The sequence below is a fragment of the Rana temporaria genome, chromosome 8 (assembly GCF_905171775.1).
Source record: "Rana temporaria chromosome 8, aRanTem1.1, whole genome shotgun sequence".
Taxonomy (NCBI): Eukaryota; Metazoa; Chordata; class Amphibia; order Anura; family Ranidae; genus Rana; species Rana temporaria.
Window position 1 is genome coordinate 110552072 of NC_053496.1, and position 20355 is coordinate 110572426.

General features: G+C 45.1%; 1 protein-coding gene across 1 annotated transcript in view; it reads left to right on the forward strand.

The window, feature by feature from the left end:
* Window positions 1–16497, forward strand: part of LOC120910433 (microsomal triglyceride transfer protein-like) — a 176641-nt gene extending 160144 nt beyond the window's left edge. Inside the window, exon 18 of the mRNA XM_040322192.1 lies at window positions 15975–16497. Coding sequence (XP_040178126.1) covers window positions 15975–16146 — 172 coding nt within the window. The 3' untranslated portion in view covers window positions 16147–16497. The remainder of the gene's footprint in view (window positions 1–15974) is intronic.
* Window positions 16498–20355: the final 3858 nt, after the last annotated feature.

The following is a 20355-nucleotide window of genomic DNA, read 5'->3' on the forward strand; positions in this document are numbered from 1 at the left end:
GGTGAACGCACACACACACACACCTGCCAGCAGATCTGCACAGAGGATGGCACTAATCTGCCGTCTGAATGAGCCCTAAGGGACTGAGTACATATGTAACGAAGATGCCATGGCGGGTAGCTTATTTTCAAAGACACAGATGACTCCTGTTCAGTAATGTAATTTAATACTTCCAAATGTCACTTTTAAACATCCTTTATAATAACAGGGTTGTCATCCTGTCAGTGGCTTTATAACAGCTGCAAATTTGTCATATGATTATGCAGGCAAAAACCCAAAACACTCCCAGGAGATTGCAGAGGGTTAACATTATGGCCATAGATGTGTCAGTTTTTTTTTTCTTGTTACTGTTTTTGCAGCTGTCCACACCAGTCAGTTACCAGACTCCTATGCTGCAAGTCTAGCAGTAACACAGGGTAAAGCTGGCCTCAGACATCAGTATAGGGCAGGGGCCGATCCAGAGTCTAGTCTCGGGAGGGGCATTGCCAAAAAATATGTTTATGTTGTAAAATAAAATGATATAGTTCAACTCACCATAATATAGAATCAGTGGGAGCCCCGAGTGTGTCACTTGCCACGTCACCTGCCACACGTTGCGGATTGTCACTTGCCACACGTTGCAGATTGTCACTTGCCACACATTGCACATTGTCACTTGCCACGTCTCCTGCCACACGTTGCGGATTGTCACTTGCCACACGTTGCGGATTGTCACTCGCCACATTACCTGCCAAACGTTGCATTGTCTCTTGCCACGTCACCTTCCACACATTGCATTGTCACTTGCCACGTCACCTGCCACACGTTGCAGATTGTCACTTGCCACGTCACCTGCCACACATTGCATTGTTACTTTCCACACGTTGCATTGTCACTTACCGCGTCACCTGCCACACGTTGCATTGTCACTTGCAACGTCACCTGCCACACGTTGCGGATTTTCACTTGCCACGTCACCTGCCACACTTGGCACTGTCATTTGCCACACGTTGCATTGTCACCTGCCACGTCACCTGCCAAACGTTGCATTGTCACTTGCCACGTCACCTGCCACACATTGCATTGTCACTTGCCACATCATCTGCCACACGTTGCATTATCACTTGCCACGTCACTTGCCACACGTTGCAGATTGTCACTAGCCACGTCACCTGCCACCTGGCTAATTACAATGCAACGTGTGGCAAGTGGCATTGCATTGTCACTTGCCACACATTGCATTGTCACTTGTCACGTCACCTGCCACACGTTGCATTGTCACTTGTCACGTCACCTGCCACACGTTGCGAATTGTCACTTGCCACGTCACCTGCCACACTTGGCATTATCACTTGCCACATGTTGCATTGTCACTTGCCACACGTTGCATTGTCACCTGCCACGTCACCTGGCACACGTTGCATTGTCACCTGCCACGTCACCTGGCACACGTTGCATTGCGACACGTTGCATTGTCACTTGCCACACGTTGCATTGACACTTGCCACGTCACCTGCCACACATTGTATTGTCACTTGCCACACGTTGCAGATTGTCACTTGCCACGCGTTGCAGATTGTCACTTGCCACACGTTGCATTGTCACTTGCTCGGGAGGGGCACTGCCAGAAAATATGTTTGTTTTTTTTCCGGGCAATTTATCGGGGAAATGGCTGGTGTTGGCGTTTCAATCATCCCGGCACCATGGTTGTTATGGTGTCCGGATGATTGAAGCGCATTATTTCTATTTTTACATTGTAATATAAAATGATATAGTCAACACCTGCCACACGTTGCATTGTCACTTGCCACACTTGGCATTGTCATTTGCCACATGTTGCATTGTCACTTGCCACACGTTGCATTGTCACCTGCCATGTCACCTGGCACACGTTGCATTGCCACACGTTGCATTGTCAATTGCCACACGTTGCGGATATTTACTTGCCACACGTTGTCCGGATGATTCAAGTGCATTATTTCTATTTTTACATTGTAATATAAAATGATATAGTTCAACTCACCATATTACAGAATCAGTGGGAGCCCCGAGTGTGTCACTTGCCACGTCACCTGCCACACATTGAATTGTCACTTGCCACGTCACCTGCCACACATTGCGGATTGTCACTTGCCACGTCACCTGCCAAACATTGCATTGTCACTTGCCATGTCACCTGCCACACATTGCATTATCACTTGCCACGTCACCTGCCACACGTTGCGGATTGTCACTTGCCACGTCACCTGCCACACTTGGCACTGTCATTTGCCACACATTGCATTGTCACTTGCCACGTCACCTGCCAAACGTTGCATCATCACTTGCCACGTCACCTGTCACACGTTGCATTGTCACTTGGCACATCACCTGCCACACGTTGCATTGTCACTTGCCACGTCACCTGCCATACGTTGCGGATTGTCACTTGCCAGTGTCTCTGATGGGCTTTCTGAGTACAGTCCTCAGCCTTCCGGATGCTTATCCAGGGAACGTACGGGGGGTGCATTCCTTGGATAAGACTGACAGGCGTCTCAGCCAATCAGGTTCAACGGTTCTGGTTATCGGTAACCTGATTGGCTGAAGCGTCATTGTGGACGGGAGAAGACATCGAGGGACGTGGAAGGACTAGGAGGATGGCTGACTTCCAGATAGGTAAGTGCCGGGTGGGGCATTTTACAGGGCACAGTGGTGACAATGAGCACAGTGGTGACAATGGGCACAGTGGTGACAGTTGGCACAGTGGGGACAATGGGCACAGTGGCGGCAATTAAAGGGCACAGTGACATCAATGGGCACAGAGTCGGCAATTAAAGGGCACAGTGGTGACAACTGGCACAGTGGCGACAATTGATGGGCACAGTGGCTGCGTTTGATGGCATGGCACAGTGGTGACAATTGATGGCATAGTGGCTGCGTTTGATGGCATTGTACAGTGGTGCAAATTGATGGCATGGCCTAGTGACTGCATTTGATGGCATGGAACAGTGGTGACAATTGATGGCACAGTGGCTGCGTTTGATGGCATGGCACAGTGGCTGCGTTTGATGGCATGGCACAGTGGTGCGAATTGATGGCACAGTGGCTGCGTTTGATGGCATGGCACAGTGACTGCATTTGATGGCATGGCACAGTAGTGACAATTGATGGCACAGTGGCTGCATTTGATGGGCACAGTGAGGCTGCAATTTTTTTCTTTTTTTTTTTTTCGTTTGCGCCCCCCCCAAAAAAACTTTGAGCACCAGCCGCCACTGACATTCACATTATATCCACTAAAATATTCCATAACTTTTGTTGATTTGATAAAAACTTAAAAAGTGAGTCACTCAGAAGACTCTTCGGTGGATCCAAATACAGAGTCTCTGTAGTAGAAGTTTGTATTAGATTTACTGGTCCTATAAAATGGAATAGACTGTGTCAGGGAATGTAGGTGGTATAGTGCAATCTGCCTGCTGAGAGGAAAATAGATTTCAATAGCATTGGAAATGTTAGTTTCATGTGAGCTGCGGTAAAAAAAATAATGTTAATAGACTTGTAACTGCAGTACTACAAGGTTATATCACAAAATTGGCAGCAGGATTCTGTGTTCACTGGAATCCCACTGACAAACTTATTATGACAAGATAAAGAGCACACAGTTAAAAAAAAATATTTAAGGCTATGTGCCATGTTCAGCACAAATAAATAGTGTATATATGTATATATATAATAGTATACTGTGTGTGTGTTTGTGTGTATATATATACACACACAGTGGGGATCGAAAGTTTGGGCACCCCAGGTAAAAATTTGTATTAATGTGCATAACGAAGCCAAGGAAAGATGGAAACATCTCCAAAAGGCATCAAATTACAGATTAGACATTCTTATAATATGTCAAAAAAAAGTTAGATTTTATTTCCATCATTTACACTTTCAAAATGACAGAAAACAAAAAAATGGCGTCTGCAAAAGTTTGGGCACCCTGCAGAGTTAATATCTTGTACTGCCCCCTTTGGCAAGTATCACAGCTTGTAAACGCTTTTTGTAGCCAGCCAAGAGTCTTTCAATTCTTTCCTTGGCTTCATTGTGCACATTAACCACTTCCATACAGGACACTTATACACCTTCCCGCCCAGACCAATTTTTAGCTTTCAGCGCTGTTGCATTTTCAATGACAATTGCACGGTCATGCTACACTGTACCCAAGCAACATTTTTATCATTTTGTACCCACAAATAGAGCTTTCTTTTGGTGGTATTTGATCACCTCTGGGATATTTATTTTCTGCAAAAAAATAAAAAAATTACCGAAAATTTAGAAAAAAAAAAGTTTTTTTTTGTTTCTGTTATAAAACATTGTAAATAAGTACATTTTCTCCTTCACTGATGGGCACTGATGGTACTGCACTGACGGGCACTGATAAGGTGGCACTGATGGGCACCGATGAGGTGGCACTGATGTGGTGGCATTGATGGGCACTAATATGCGGCACTGATGGGTGGCACGGGTGGGCACTGATAGGCGGCACGGATAGGCAGCATGGATGGGCTTGGATAGGCGGCACGGATGGGCATGGATAGGTGGCACAGATAGGTGGCATGGCTGGGCACGGATAGGCGGCACAGACGGGCACGGATAGGCGGCACAGACGGGCACGGATAGGCGGCACGGACGGGCACGGATAGGCGGCACGGACGGGCACTGATAGGCGGCATGGATGGGCACTGATAGGTGGCACGGATGGGCACTATTGTATGTGTTGTACTAATGGATGCCAATCAGTGCCAAACAATGCCTGCCAATCAGTGATGCCCATTGTGGGCACTGATTGGCATCCATTGCGGCACTGATTGGCATCCATTTTTTGTGTCCTCCTCATCCCTGGTGGTCTAGGGTGGCATCCTTTTTTTTATCCCTGGTGGTCTATATGGCCATCCCTGGTGGTCCAGTGGATGGCAGGGTCAGGGAGAGAGAAATACCAAGGCGAGCATGTGAGGGCTCACCGGGTATTTACAGGACTGCAGTGATTGTCCTCATGTGACAGCCTTAGCGGAGGAAGTGCTGCCTGCCCCACACTGCCAGAATACACCCGCTGGTGGATGCGGGTACTACAGCCCATGGATAAGACATTACCACCAGCAGGTGAGATCCTTTCTCAAAGATACTGGCTACAAGAGGACACACGCTGATGGACACTAGTACTGCAATCCATAGGACCAACAGCGCCACCAGTGGGTGAAGCCTTTCCTCACAGTACCCCCCCTAAAGGAGAGGCCTCCGGACGCTCCAGCCAGACTTAATTGTCCATCATCTATGGTATCGATTTGCACAAAGGATGAGGGTACTTCAGGCTGGTCATCAGGCACTTTAAGCTGAACAGGCACATCTGGGCAGACAGCGGGCACATCTGGGCAGACAGCAGGCACATCGGTGCAGACAGCGGGCACATCTGGGCAATCTGGGTAACAGGCACCAGCTCAGCAAGCAGAGTGACGGGCCCCTGGCACAGTGGGCAGGGTAACAGGCCCGGATCCGTGAGCTGCACACCAGGCGCTGGTCCAGAAAGCCGAGTAACAGGTACTGGTTTACCAGACCGGGCAACAGGCACTGCATCTCCTGGGATAATGCCACCAAAACCTCAAATTGAGACACAGCCACCGAAACCCCAGGCCGAGACACGGCCACCGAAACCTCAGACTGGAACACCAGACCTTCAAACGGGGACACAGGTACCGGATCTTCAGGCTGGGACACCGGATCTTCAGACTGGAAGGCAGGCACCGGGACATCAGGCTGGAAGTCAAACACCGGGACATCAAGCTGGAAGGCAGACACTGGGACATCAAGCTGGGCAGCAGACAGTGGCTCATCAGGCTGGGCAGCAGACCGTTCATAAGCCTGAAGAATAGAAAAAACAGATTAGACTTTGCCAAAAAACATCTAAATAAGTCAGACCAGTTCTGGAAAAGCATTCTTTGTACGGATGAAACTAAGATTAATCTGTACCAGAATGATGGGAAGAAGAAGGAGTGGAGAAGGCTTGGAACAGCTCATGAACCAAAGCACACAACGTCATATGTATAACATGGTGGAGGCAGTGTGATGGCATGGGCATGCATGGCTTACTAATTGAGTAATTGGTGTTTATTGATGATGTGACAGAAGACAGAAGCAGTCGTATGACCTCTGCAGTGTTTAGAGATGTACGGTCAGCCCAGATTCAGCCAAATGCAGCAAAGTTGACTGAACAGCACTTCACAGTACAGATGGAAAAAGATGGAAAATTATGGAAAATTATCCAAACACACTGCAAAAGCAACCCAGGAGATTTTTGAAGGAAAATTAGTGAAATATTCTGTAATGGCCATGACAATCAGCTGATCTCAACCCAATTAAGCATGCATTTCCCTTTCTGAAGGCAAAACTGAAGGCAGAAAGACACACAAAGAACAACTGAAGACATCTGCACAGTTAGAGCCTGGCAAAGCATCAGAAAGGAGGAAATCCTGGGGTAGATTCACAAAGGAGATACGACGGCGTATCTCCAGATACGCCGTCGTATCTCTGAGTCTGGCCGGTCGTATCTATGCGCCTGATTCATAGAATCAGTTACGCATAGATTTCTATTAGATCCGACCGGCGTAAGTCTCTTACCCCGTCGGATCTTAACTGCATATTTACGCTGGCCGCTAGGGGCGTGTACGCTGATTTACGCCTAGAATATGTAAATCAGCTAGATACGCAAATTCACAAACGTACGCCCGGCCGACGCAGTACATTTACGCTTACGTTAGGCTTTTCTCGGCGTAAAGTTAACCCTGCTATATGAGGCATATATATGGCGTACCAATGTTAAGTATGGCCGTCGTTCCCGCGACGAAATTGGAAAAATTTACGTAGTTTGCGTACGTCGTCCGTGATTGGGGCTGGATGTCATTTACGTTCACGTTGAAACCAATGACGTCCTTGCGGCGTACTTTGGAGCAATGCACACTGGAAAATTCCACGGACGGCGCATGCACCGTTCGTGTAAAAACGTCAATCACGTCGGGTCAGGGTTAATTTACATAACACACGCCCACCTCTTCACAATTTGAATTAGGCGGGCTTACGCCGGCCTATTTACGCTACGCCGCAACTTTCTTCTAAGAATACGGCACTTGCCTGTAAAAGTTGCGGAGGCGTAACGTAAATAGGATACGTTACGCCCGCACAAACATACGCCATTCTACGTGAATCTACCCCCCAGTCTTTGGTAATGTCTATGGGTTGCAGACTTCAGGCAGTCACTGCCTGTAAAGGATTCTCAACAAAATCTAAAAATGTTTTATTTTATTTATGATTATATTAATTTGTCCAATTATATTCGAACCCCTGAAAATGTAGGGGGGGGGGAGGGCGCAGTGTATATAAATGGTTGCAGTTCCTAAAATTTGTACTTGATATTTATTACCAAAAGCATTGGGACGCTTGCCAAGTTTATACACACATGAATGGCATCCCAGTCTTAGTCCATAGGGTTCGATATTGAGTTGGCCCACCCTTTGCAGCTATGACAGCTTCAACTGTTCTGGGAAGGCTGTCTACAAGGTTTAGGAGTGTGTCTATGGGAATGTTTGACCATTCTTCCAGAAGCGCATTTGTGAGGTCAGACACTGATGTGAACGAGAAGGTCTGGCTTGCAGTCTCCACTCTAATTAATCCCAAAGGTGTTCTATCAGGTTAAGGTCAGAACTCTGTGTAGGACAGTCAAGTTCCTCCACCCCAAACTAATTCATCCATGTCTTTATGGACCTTGCTTTGTACACTGGTGCACAGTCATGTTGGAACAGGAAAGGACCATCCCCAAACTGTTCCCACAAAGTTGGCATGAAATTGTCCAAAATGTCTTGGCATGCTGATGCCTTAAGAGTTCCCTTCACTGGAACTAAGGGCCATGCCCAACCCCTGAAAAACAACCCCACATCATAATCCCCCTCCACCACATGCACAAAGTGCACCACTTGCTTTGTGCACCACTGCACAAAGCAAGGTCCATAAAGACAAGGGGTAAATGAGAGGTCTTGGCAATAGAGAAGTAGAGAAGAGAGAAGTAGAAAGAGACTTGTAGCAGGTCTATGCATTTTTTTTGCTCTTTACTGCCACCCTTTGGTCAGCTTCTGCTATTGTTGGCTGATCTTTAGAATTGGTTCTGAGCATGCGTGTTTGTACTTTAGTCCAATTGACTTGTGTACACACGATCGGATTAGCTGATGTAGGACATTTGTTGCCGGAAAGTTTGTCTGTTCTCACAGCGAACATTTGTCCGATGAAAAAGCGAAAAAGTGTGTCCGATGGAGCGTACACACTGTCATAATGGACTAGATTCAGATAGGTGAGCGGATCTTTAGATCCGCTCACCTATCTCATTTACGTTACCCCGCCGCAAGCTTTTCAGGCAAGTGCTTTCTTCACAAAGCACTTGCCTGTAAAGTTGTGGCGGCGTATCGTAAATCCCCCGGCGGAATTCAAATTCGCCAGGTAGGGGGCGTGTATCATTTAAATGAAGCGCGCCCCCACGCCGACCGAACTGCGCATGCGCCGTCCGTAAAATATCCCAGTGTGCATTGCTCCAAATGACGTCGCAAGGACGTCATTGCTTTCGACGTGAACGTAAATTACGTCTAGCCCCATTCACGGACGACTTACGCAAACGACGTAAAATTTCAAAATTTTGACGCGGGAACGACTGCCATACTTAACATAGGATACGTCACCTAGTGGGCAGCTTTATCTTTACGCCGGCATACCTCTTACGGAAGCGGCGTATCTTTACTGCGACGGGCAAGCGTACGTTCGTGAATCGGCGTATCTACTAATTTGCATATTCTACGCCGAACTCAATGGAAGCGCCACCTAGCGGCCAGCGGAAATATTGCACCCTAAGATACGACGGCGCAGGCCGTCGTATCTTAGGTAGGTTTAAGTGTATCTCAGTTTGAGCATACACTTAAACATGCGACGGGCTTAGATTGCGAGTTACGTCGGTGTATCTACTGATACGCCGGCGTAACTCTTTGTGAATCTGGCCCATTGTCTGCAAAAACAGGTCCTTCGGACAATTGTTGTCAAAAAGTTTGATCTTGTGTACGGGTCTTAAGTCAATATCTGGAAATTACGGTACCATTTAGACAAACGGATTTTGTTTTCATCCTTCTGCACGGGAAAAACAAAGGAAAGTGGGCTTCGGTTAGATCCATTGCTGCATGAATCGTGCAGACCATTCAAAGGGCTTGTAAAGCGAAAGTCCTGGCTCCTCCAGAGGCAGTGACTGCACACTCAATTCTGAGTATCTCGATCTTTAGGACGGCTTCTCGACATGTCGCTCCTGAAGTAATCTGTAGATCGGCTTCCTGGTCGTCTATCAACACATTTGTGTCTCACTTTTGTGTTGAACCAGCTGCCTTGTCATCCGTTAATTTTGGTTTGCAATTCTTGTCGGTTGACGGTGTTAAATACATTTCTTTTCTTTTCTCAGAATTTGCCCACCCGGGTGTGTTTGGCAAGTTATTTCCCACACATATGCTGCCATGGAGCCTGTCAGGAAAATGGAAAATTTCCTATCAAATACTTACTGTAATTTTCCTTTCCTGATAGGCTCCATGGCAGCATACGTGTGGTAAATAACTCGCCAAACACACCTCCCAATGCTTGGTGTGGGCTAGTTATGGGACATGGCTGGTAGTCCAGAGAAAAGATTTATGGGAGAGGTGTCCTATTGGGTAGTTATGGAGGCGGGGCCAACCCACACGTATGCTGCTATGGAGTCTATCAGGAAAGAAAAATTACGGTAAGTATTTGATAGGAAATTTTCAGTTTTCTTCCCCATTCTAATGCTCGTTTTGATCTTCACCACGCCTACATGCCTAAATGCATTGAGCTGCTGCCATGTGATTGGATGATTAGTAATTTGTATTACCAAGCAATTGAACAGGTGTACCTAATAAAGTGGCCAGTGAGTGCAAAAGTTCATTGAATGTACTTTCTACCTTTTTGCACAATTGCAGTTTTTTCAGGATAGAAATATCAGTTCACTGATTTATTTATTTTTTGCTTCCTGGAGTATCTACCGTATTTATCGGCGTATACCGCACACTTTTTTGCCCTGAAAATCGGGGCAAAATCGTGGGTGCGCGATATACGCCGATACCCGCTTTCCCGCGCCGAGTCTGAATACTGCGCCGGCATATACCGAGCTCAGTACACTCGTGTATAGTCGGGCAGTCTCGGCTCCTTCCGCGCTCACGTCCTGGACGTACAGGACGTGAGCGCGACAGTAGCCGAGCCTGCCCGAGTGTACTGCGCTCGGTATATGCCGGCGCAGTATTCAAACTCGGCGCGGGAAAGCGGGAAACGAGCGAGGAGGACGCCGCAGAAGGACGCCGGACCCGACGAAGAGGACACCCGAAGCCGCAGACGGACGCCGGACCCGACGAGGCCGCCAATGGACGCCACGCAAGACACCAAAACTGTGTACAAAATCCTTTTTTCCACAGGAATTTCTGGCCAACTTTAGGGGTGCGCGCTATACGCGGGAGCGCGCTATACCCCAATAAGTACGGTATTTAACTAATAGAGCAGGAGAATAATATTTTTAAAACCCAAAAATTCATTTGTAAGCCCAATATTTTTTTTTTTTTTACATAATTCTTCAATATGTATTTTTTAATTCAGGGCTAATTCCCTTTAAAAGATAAGGCATACTTTAATCTAGTCCTGTTTCTTTAATGCTTACAGCTGCTTTATAGATAATTGCTACAAAATAATAATATTTTCAGTGAACCTTGAATCACAGCACAAAAGACACCCCTATCTCTTGCATTATTTAACAGTCCTCCAAATTTGTATGCTGTAAAAGCCACCCAGAATTCTATTTCCCCAGACAAAATATGACTCATGTTCCTATTAGATTGCTGATAAAAAGCAGATGAGAGTGGCCTGGTTTACCAATAGTCTGCTTTATCACAAGCCACAAAGAAGAGATATTACTGCTCACAGAGTATAGTACAGAGAAGAGTACATCTGCCCTACGGCAGCAAAAAGCATCACTTTAATGGCACTCACAAATAGATGGCTGCTTCTAAATTTATTGTGCACTGGGCAGTTTATAAACTGCACCACCAAACAAGCCTTCACATTTAAAGTTCCACGAGTTTACAAATTATATGTGATTTGTGGTATTAATCCAAAAGCAAACCTTTATTTTATTTCAGTTTACCAAGTCTAATGCTGGCCATACACTCCACGAAAAATCGTCCGAACGAACAAAACGAACGTTCGGTCGTGAGCGCAAACGATAGTGCCATCATGTAATGACCGATAAATCGTTCAGTGGACATACCGTATTTTCCGGCGTATAAGACGACTTTCTGGATGCAAAAACATGCATCCAAAGTCGGGGGTCGTCTTATACGCCGGGTACAGTCTCAGTACTCACTTTTTTTCCCCAGCGCTGACAGTCTAACATGCTGCGATCGCGAGCGTGTATTGATTTCAAAGCCGCGCCTTCTCTTCAGAGTGTTCTGTGATAGGAGGAACAAAAATCTTCCCAGCAGCGCCTCTGTTCTTTGTTCCTCCTATCACAGATGCCTTCTCATCCTCGGACGAGATGAGAAGACATCCGTGATAGGCGGAAAACATAACAGAGGCGCTGCTGGGAAAATTTTTGTTCCTCCTATCACAGAACACTCTGCAGTGAAGGCGCGGCTTTGAAATCAATACACGCTCGCGATCGCAGCATGTTAGACTGTCAGCGCTGGGGAAAAAAAGTGAGTGTTATTGCACTGGGGGGGGGGGGGGGGGGGCAACAAGTTCAGGCACAGTGGGGGCAAGTGATGGCAATGTGGGGGCATGTAATGGCACAGTGGCAATGTGGGGGCATGTAATGGCACAGTGGCAATGTGGGGGCATGTAATGGCACAGTGGCAATGTGGGGGCATGTAATGGCACAATGGCAATGTGGGGGCATGTAATGGCACAGTGGCAATGTGGGGGCATGTAATGGCACAGTGGCAATGTGGGGGCATGTAATGGCACAATGGCAATGTGGGGGCATGTAATGGCACAGTGGCACAGTCTGGGCATCTGGGCATGTAATGTAATGGCACAGTGAGGAATGTAATGGCACAGTGAGATTTGAAAAAGCCTGTTTCTGTCAGCGGTTCTGGCTACCCCTCAGCTTCCAGAAAGACTAGTAAGAAGGGGGTAGTCTTATACAGTGAGTATATCCCAAAATCAAAAATTTTCCTGGAAAATTAGGGGGTCGTCTTATACGCCCAGTCGTCTTATACGCCGGAAAATACGGTAAATAAAAAAAATTTGGTTCATTTTTTTTACATATACCTAGTGCAGAAAGTTTGGAAGGGAAACACATTAACCTTCCAATTTATCGTTCGTTCGGCAGAAAATTTTCAAATGTGTCCTTCGTTTTTTCGGCTCAAAAACGTCCCAACGAATAGCGATTTTGTGCCCATTAACTGGCCAAAAAACGAAAGAACTGTCTGAACGACCGATTTTTCGGCCGAATTTTCGTATAGTGTATGGCCAGCATTAGATTTTATGTTGGCATTAGTTTATTTATTTATTTTAATCTGGGGATCTGGCCAATAGGTCTGCTGTTTTTCAACCGAATAATCTCACTTGCATATGTATCAGTTACAGGGATGCGACAAACCATTCAACATTGACCATATGTCTATTGCATTTGGGTGTGCACGCCAAAGCTCAAACACACATGCGTGTGTATGTGTATATACTGTATATATAGGTTCATGCTATGACACTGACAGGGGTGCTTACAAAGGTCCGTATTTTAAACCTTTAACTCAAACGTTAAAAAAGCCCCAGGTTCCAAAATTAGAAGAGAAAGTGTAGGGTTTGCAACCTCTCTCGACACCTGACTATCGGGCACAAGATGGCCAAGCTGCATTCTTCCCCTCTCTACAGATGCTGTCAGTTCGTTTCTCTCTACACACTTTTAGAACTGTGAGTGTTCCCGATTGTGCAGCCTTCCCACCGGGTTATTTGTGAATTGTTTCAGCATTATTTCAATACAAGTTCTTTCATTGCACCAGGACTGAGTGTGTTAGATCCAGTGGCATAATCAGTAGGTCACAGTGCTTCTCTATGTAGGCAGATATTTGCTGGGGGGAGAGGATGCTGTACATGGCTCCCTGGAAACATCACAACACCCTGCTATAGTACTCCTCTCAAGAGCCCTCAGCCCCAATGCAAGCACAGGTTGACTCTTGAGAGGGTATGAAAATATCAAAATATCTTGATGGGTGGATATCAGTTTGATGGAGTGGACATTAATCACTTCCGGACCGCCCACCGTCGTTCTACGTCGATACTTTGACGTTGAATACCGTTGTTATGGCAGCAGATAGATGCCATAACTCCGGTATATTCTTAAACGGCGGACGGCTTACTTTCGAATAAAAGTGATCTCCGTGGGGGATTCGCCGTAAGATCAATTTTAATCGGTGGCGGGAGAGGTGCCCATCCCCCACTAGCCTCGTTTCAGTCGTCTCCGAGCCATCGGTAGCGGTGGAGACGATCAGATCCTTCCCCTCTGAGGCACTGTGTCGAGTGAGGGAATGATGGCCCCCAGTCAACTCAATGACGTTGGATGATGAAAGCAACGTCAAACTTCACTTTCGCTCAACGGCCTTAAAGGGACATTTTGGGCCAGATTCTCGTAGAATCGGCGTTGGCGTAGTGTAAGCCATTTACATTACGCCACCGCAACTTACTGGAGCAAGTCCCGTATTCTCCAAGCACGTGCTCCGTAATTTGTGGCGGCGTAGTGTAAATGGCCCGGCGTATGGCCGCGTAATTCAAAGGGGGGCGGCTTGTATTCAAATTAAGCGCGCCCCCGCGCTGATTGAACTGCGCATGCGCCGGGCTGAAAAATAGCCCAGTGCGCATGCTCCAGCTCACGACGGAAAACGTCAATGACGCCAACGTGAGCGCCATTGATGTAAAGTCGTATTCAAGAATGACTTAGGAAAACAACGTAACCGACGGAAAAAGACGGCGCGGACCCGACGCCATACTTAACATGGCATACGGCGGACTGGCGTAAGGTTACCCCTCATATGGCAGGGGTAACCTTACGCTTACAGAAACGACGAGTACGCGACACAAATTCGTTCGGGAATCGGCGTATCAGGCTCATTTGCATAGTCAAATGAGACCTGAACGTAAACGCCACCTAGCGGTCAGCGTTGTATTGCATTTAGGATCCGACGGTGTAAGTGACTTACACCAGTCGGATCCTAGCCTAATTCCCGCGTATCTTGTTTTGCGAATACAAAACAATGATACGCCGGCGGGAATTTCGAATTACGCCGGTGTATCAGTAGATACACCGGCGTAACTCTTTTGAGAATCTGGCCCTTTATTTTTATTAAGAAAAAGAAAAAAAAAACGTTTTCAATTTTTTTATTGCATTTCAGTTTGTTTTTCTTATTATTATTTTTACATTTTAAATTTTTAAAAATGTATTAATTACAATTCTTTTTTTTTTTAGCCCTGTTGGGGGTGGATTTAGTGAGAGATCAGGGGTCTTAACAGACCCTGACAGAAAAAGGGACTGAGGACATACATTCCCCAGTCCCTTTCTCTGCAGCCTCAGATGCACTGAAGATGAATGGACAAGAGACAGAGGCTCCTCTCCATTTATAAAAACAGTTTACGATGCTCAGTGACAGTTATGAATGAACAGAGTCAGTGTTCACTGACTTTGTGCCTTTGGAAAACGAAGGAGCCTTTTCTATCATCCTGACAGATCTGGGACAGGGGAGGTCCTGAGGAGGACAGAGGGGGCTGAGGAGCAATGATGGGGGCCGAGGAGCATGGAGGGGGACCGGAGGAGAATGGAGGGGGATTAGAGGAGCATATGGGGGACAGTCAGGGGGTGATCGGTACGGCGCTGGGGATTTCCAGTCCAAGAGCTCAATGCAGACCTTAATGTCTGCTAATATACACAGATGGAGTGTCAAGATCCTGCACACTACATCTTCTGGGTCTGCATCCCCTACAATCCTTCTTTACATCCTCTAAAGAATTCCTGTCTCTTTGAAGATCTAGAAGGCTACTACAATTTTAACCTCTCTCATTCCTGTGTGGCTTGACAGGGAGTATTACTGAAATGTATAACAGGTCGGTATTGATAAACTGCTAAAACATGCCATCAAAATCTCTTTTAGGGCCCATTCACACTTCTCTGTTTTCATGCATTGCATTAATGCAACATATGGGTGTTGCATTAAGGCCACCTTTTAATTTTGAATGGGTTCGCCAACATATACCCAGATAGCAAGGATAACTTGCCACAAATTTGTGTCAGTGTTGAATTGTAAGTCTATTATCTTGCTGCACAATTTCACTGGTAAGTTGTACACACGCAGAGCACTTGAAGTACAAGTTCTAGTTTCCAATTTGTAGCAAATGTGCGTGGCAAGTCTCTAACAAAATCAAAGTTGCAGTGGTAAGTCTACGGCAAGAGCTCTGCAAGTCTACAGCATGAAAATTCAGCCACAGTAACCCCTGTGGTGGGCTGACTATTGCACAAAACTTGATCTGGAGTCATGCAATGTAAACTTGCTGCAATTGTGCAACAAACCCGTGAAGCCTGCTAAGTCTAGCGATAGCTTAGCAAGTCATTTTCAAACTTACAGCATAATTGCTTGCTATCTGGGAACAGAACACAAATGCACAGGCAGCATTTTTTCTGAGGCAGTACACCACTACACAGTGTAGTGCATTGCTATGCTTTGTGGTGTGGTGAAATGTGCCAGTGCTATTCTGAATGAACACAACATGCGTTGTGGTGCAGTGTGATGTTGAGGTGTATTTAAGCCCTGAGATTCAGGCTGATAAAATGTTTGTAACGCTTTTAACAGCATGTACAAATACCATGTCTATATGCTGCTCATAACTAACATCTATTTTCCTCTTTCTTCCTGCAGAGAGACATACATTATAACAGAAACCTATCCAGAGGCACACACAACCCATACTGTGCGAAAAGGAAGAAAATCAACATTGAGGGGGCGAGATTTTCTCTTTCACCGTGCAAACTCAGAGATGTGCGTCTTACAGAAGGCAGAGGAGGAAGTAATCACAAAATTGACAGCATGACAGTGACAGATGTATATCTCCCACAGCCATGTACTGCGCCCCGCTAATTACCAGGCATGTCGACAAAACTTGTTACACAGCTGCACGATGACTTTGTAATTTGAAGAGGTCAATAAAATCCATTGTGAAGGAAAATCAGTCTGTGATTGAGTCGCTCTATATAAAGCTGAGGTTTAAGGTGTGCTTCCATTGTTGGAGAAATGTTTGTCTTTCTGAATGAAGACAAGAAAACAAGCCATAGATCTCAAAGACTCTAGGAAAGAATCCACCTAATATTTCACCTAATATATAGGTCCTCACGGTTGATGTTGCTTGACATTCATTTTAATAAAGACACAAATTCATTAAAAATCTAAGTTTTTTAAAAGAACAGAATAAGAATAGACATTCTGTTTGTGCAACACCATAATATACAATGATGCTTTGCAGGACAGTAAACTTACATTAAATAAATAAAAAATAACCATGAACTTGTGCACCCCAAAATACACCAACCATAGTCATCCTAGAAGCTGCAAACACTTAAAGAAGGTATCCTTCCCAGTGAATATAGAAGAGTAATAAAGTGTTGTGCTAAATATATACTGTATACAGGTGGTTCTCAAAAAATTTGCATATTGTGATAAAGTTCATTATTTTCTGTAATGTACTGATAAACATTAGACTTTCATATATTTTAGATTCATTACACACAACTGGAGTAGTTCAAGCCTTTTTATTGTTTTAATATTGATGATTTTGGCATACAGCTCATGAAAACCCCAAATTCCTATCTCAAAAAATTAGCATATCATGAAAAGGTTCTCTAAACGAGCTCTTAACCTAATCATCTGAATCAACTAATTAACTCTAAACACCTGCAAAAGATTCCTGAGGCTTTTAATAACTCCCAGCCTGGTTCATTACTCCAAACCGCAATCATGGGTAAGACTGCCGACCTGATTGCTGTCCAGAAGGCCATCATTGACACCCTCACGCAAGAGGGTAAGACACAGAAAGAAATTTCTGAACGAATAGGCTGTTCCCAGAGTGCTGTATCAAGGCACCTCAGTGGGAAGTCTGTGGGAAGGAAAAAGTGTGGCAGAAAACGCTGCACAACGAGAAGAGGTGACCGGACCCTGAGGAAGATTGTGGAGAAGGACCGATTCCAGACTTTGGGGGACCTGCGGAAGCAGTGGACTGAGTCTGGAGTAGAAACATCCAGAGCCACCGTGTACATGCAGGAAATGGGCTACAGGTGCCGCATTCCCCAGGTCAAGCCACTTTTGAACCAGAAACAGCGGCAGAAGCGCCTGACCTGGGCTACAGAGAAGCAACACTGGACTGTTGCTCAGTGGTCCAAAGTACTTTTTTCGGATGAAAGCAAATTTTGCATGTCATTCGGTAATCAAGGTGCCAGAGTCTGGAGGAAGACTGGGGAGAGGGAAATGTCAAAATGCCTGAAGTCCAGTGTTAAGTACCCACAGTCAGTGATGGTCTGGGGTGCCATGTCAGCTGCTGGTGTTGGTCCACTGTGTTTTATCAAGGGCAGGGTGAATGCAGCTAGCTATCAGGAGATTTTGGAGCACTTCATGCTTCCATCTGCTTAAAAGCTTTATGGAGATGAAGATTTAATTTTTCAGCACGACCTGGCACCTGCTCACAGTGCCAAAACCACTGGTAAATGGTTTACTGACCATGGTATTACTGTGCTCAATTGGCCTGCCAACTCTCCTGACCTGAACCCCATAGAGAATCTGTGGGATATTGGGAAGAGAAAGTTGAGAGACGCAAGACCCAACACTCTGGATGAGCTTAAGGCCGCTACCGAAGCATCTTGGGCCTCCATAACACCTCAGCAGTGCTACAGGCTGATTGCCTCCATGCCACGCCGCATTGAAGCAGTCATTTCTGCAGAAGGATTCCCGACCAAGTATTGAGTGCATAACTGAACATAATTATTTGAAGGTTGACTTTTTTCTTATTAAAAACACTTTTCTTTTATTGGTCGGATGAAATATGCTAATTTTTTGAGATAGGAATTTTGGGTTTTCATGAGCTGTATGCCAAAATCATCAATATTAAAACAATAAAAAGGCTTGAACTACTTCAGTTGTGTGTAATGAATCTAAAATATATGAAAGTCTAATGTTTATCAGTACATTACAGAAAATAATGAACTTTATCACAATATGGTAATTTTTTGAGAACCACCTGTATATATATACCTGTGTGTGTGTGTGTATATTATATATATATATATATATATATATATATATATATATATATATATATATATATATATATACACACAGTATAAAAGGACAGTAATAAATAGAACAATAAGTGTATATAGAGTACATAAATTCAAAGTGAAAGATGACTATATAAAGTAAGGATTGAGTCAATCATATGGTGTACTTATATTTCATAAGTGAAATTAAAGTCCAAAAAAAATCCAGTTGAATCTTGATAAAGTGTTTAACTCCAAAAGTGTCACCAACATTCACCATCACTCAAAGTATAGTAGAAGTGTCTGTTTACCAAATTGCCATGACCCTCTTATTACAAGAGAAGTCACGTGAAGCACGTGTAATCACTCAAAGCCACCAATGGACAAGCATAACATAAGGTTGTGGAATCCGCTGTCTGGATGCTGGGCCCCGCTCTCTGCCTCCACACTGGGAGGGTCAGGATGTCGAAATAATCCTGAGCAGATCCCGGGGACCCAGTGCAGGGAAAGCTAGTTTTAGAAGTTGAGGCTCTCCAGGCTGTGTCATGGAAGAGGAGGAGGAGATCACTGCGCTCTGTGCTGGACACACTCTACATTGTCAATGCAGGTTTACATGGCTAAGGCCCCTTTCACACTGGGGCAGGAGGTGCGGTGGCAGTAAAGCGCCACCGTCGGAATTGCGGCGGGATTTGGATGCTAGCAGTGCGTTTTTACCCCCTGCTAGCAGCCGGAAAGGGTTAATACCGCCGGCAATGCGCCTCTGTAGAGGCGCATTGCCAGCGGTATAGCCACGGTTTCCCATTGCTTTCAATGAGAAGAAGAGGTAAACACACCACTCCTTCACCGCTCCAAAGATGCAGCTAACAGGACTTTTGGAGCTGTCCTGCTAGCGGGCTTTCACACTGGAGAAACAACAGCTGCTGTTTCAGGTCGCTATTTTTAGTGCAATAGTGCCTACAAACCGCCCCAGTGTGAAAGGGACCTTAAGGGGGTGATTTTTTCTATACCCACTGTAAATATATTGCATTCAGTGGCCGTACTGGTTGCCAAATGCAAAAGTAGTTTAACTTTTGATGTCGCCACCAAGTATCATGGACACAACATGTATGCAGCCTTTGTCTTTGAAACACATGTGTCTTTCTGATGTGTATGGACTTGAATGCTCCCACTTGCACCTGGTGCACGGTGGTATTCACATTATTTTCCTGTGATGAAATGTTCCCGATTGTATCCCTGTATTCCCTTTTGTATTCAATGGGCTCATGAAATCTTTGTAATACATTTCATTTTCAAATTGCCAGTTTAATAGGTACTGTACATCCAGTATATCCCAAACATATATACAGTACAAATATACATCACCAAAGTGGCTATTTTGCTTAAAAAATAAATAAAAAAATAATGTTTGGAGAAGGAAACAGGAGTTTTTTTTACATTTCCTTCTAGCAAACAGCTACTTCTTTTCAGACTACCCCCTGGTAGATATCCATGGGAATGAATCAGCTCAGTAGTTAGCATAACTGTGTGATCTTGAGAAAATCAGTAGTTCCTATTTCCTCCCTGCAAGTTAGCAGTTTAATTCAAGGACAGCATGGCATGAGTGACAACGGGCCTCAAGGAAAAATAGCTGTGTTGTGTATAGCAGCCAATCAGACAGAATCTGGCAATTATGGAGATTACAGCATGGAGCAAAATAAGGATAAAAGAGGAATTAGTATTGAAAGTATAACTATGCTTTTCTAATAAGCGTCAGTTGGATTTATCGTAAGAACTTGATTGTACATATACATTGGTCAATGTTAAAGTGTATCTATGCTCAAAATGTAAAATCATGTATTCCTAAAATAAAAAATGTAGCATATAAAGGGCGCCAATCTTCCTACAGTATATTTAAGTGCAATTAGCAGCTGCCCCTTTAGATACAAAAAACACTATGGGGTAGATCCACAGACAACAGCGCATTATTGCGCCGGGCGTAGCGTATCTAAGATACGCTA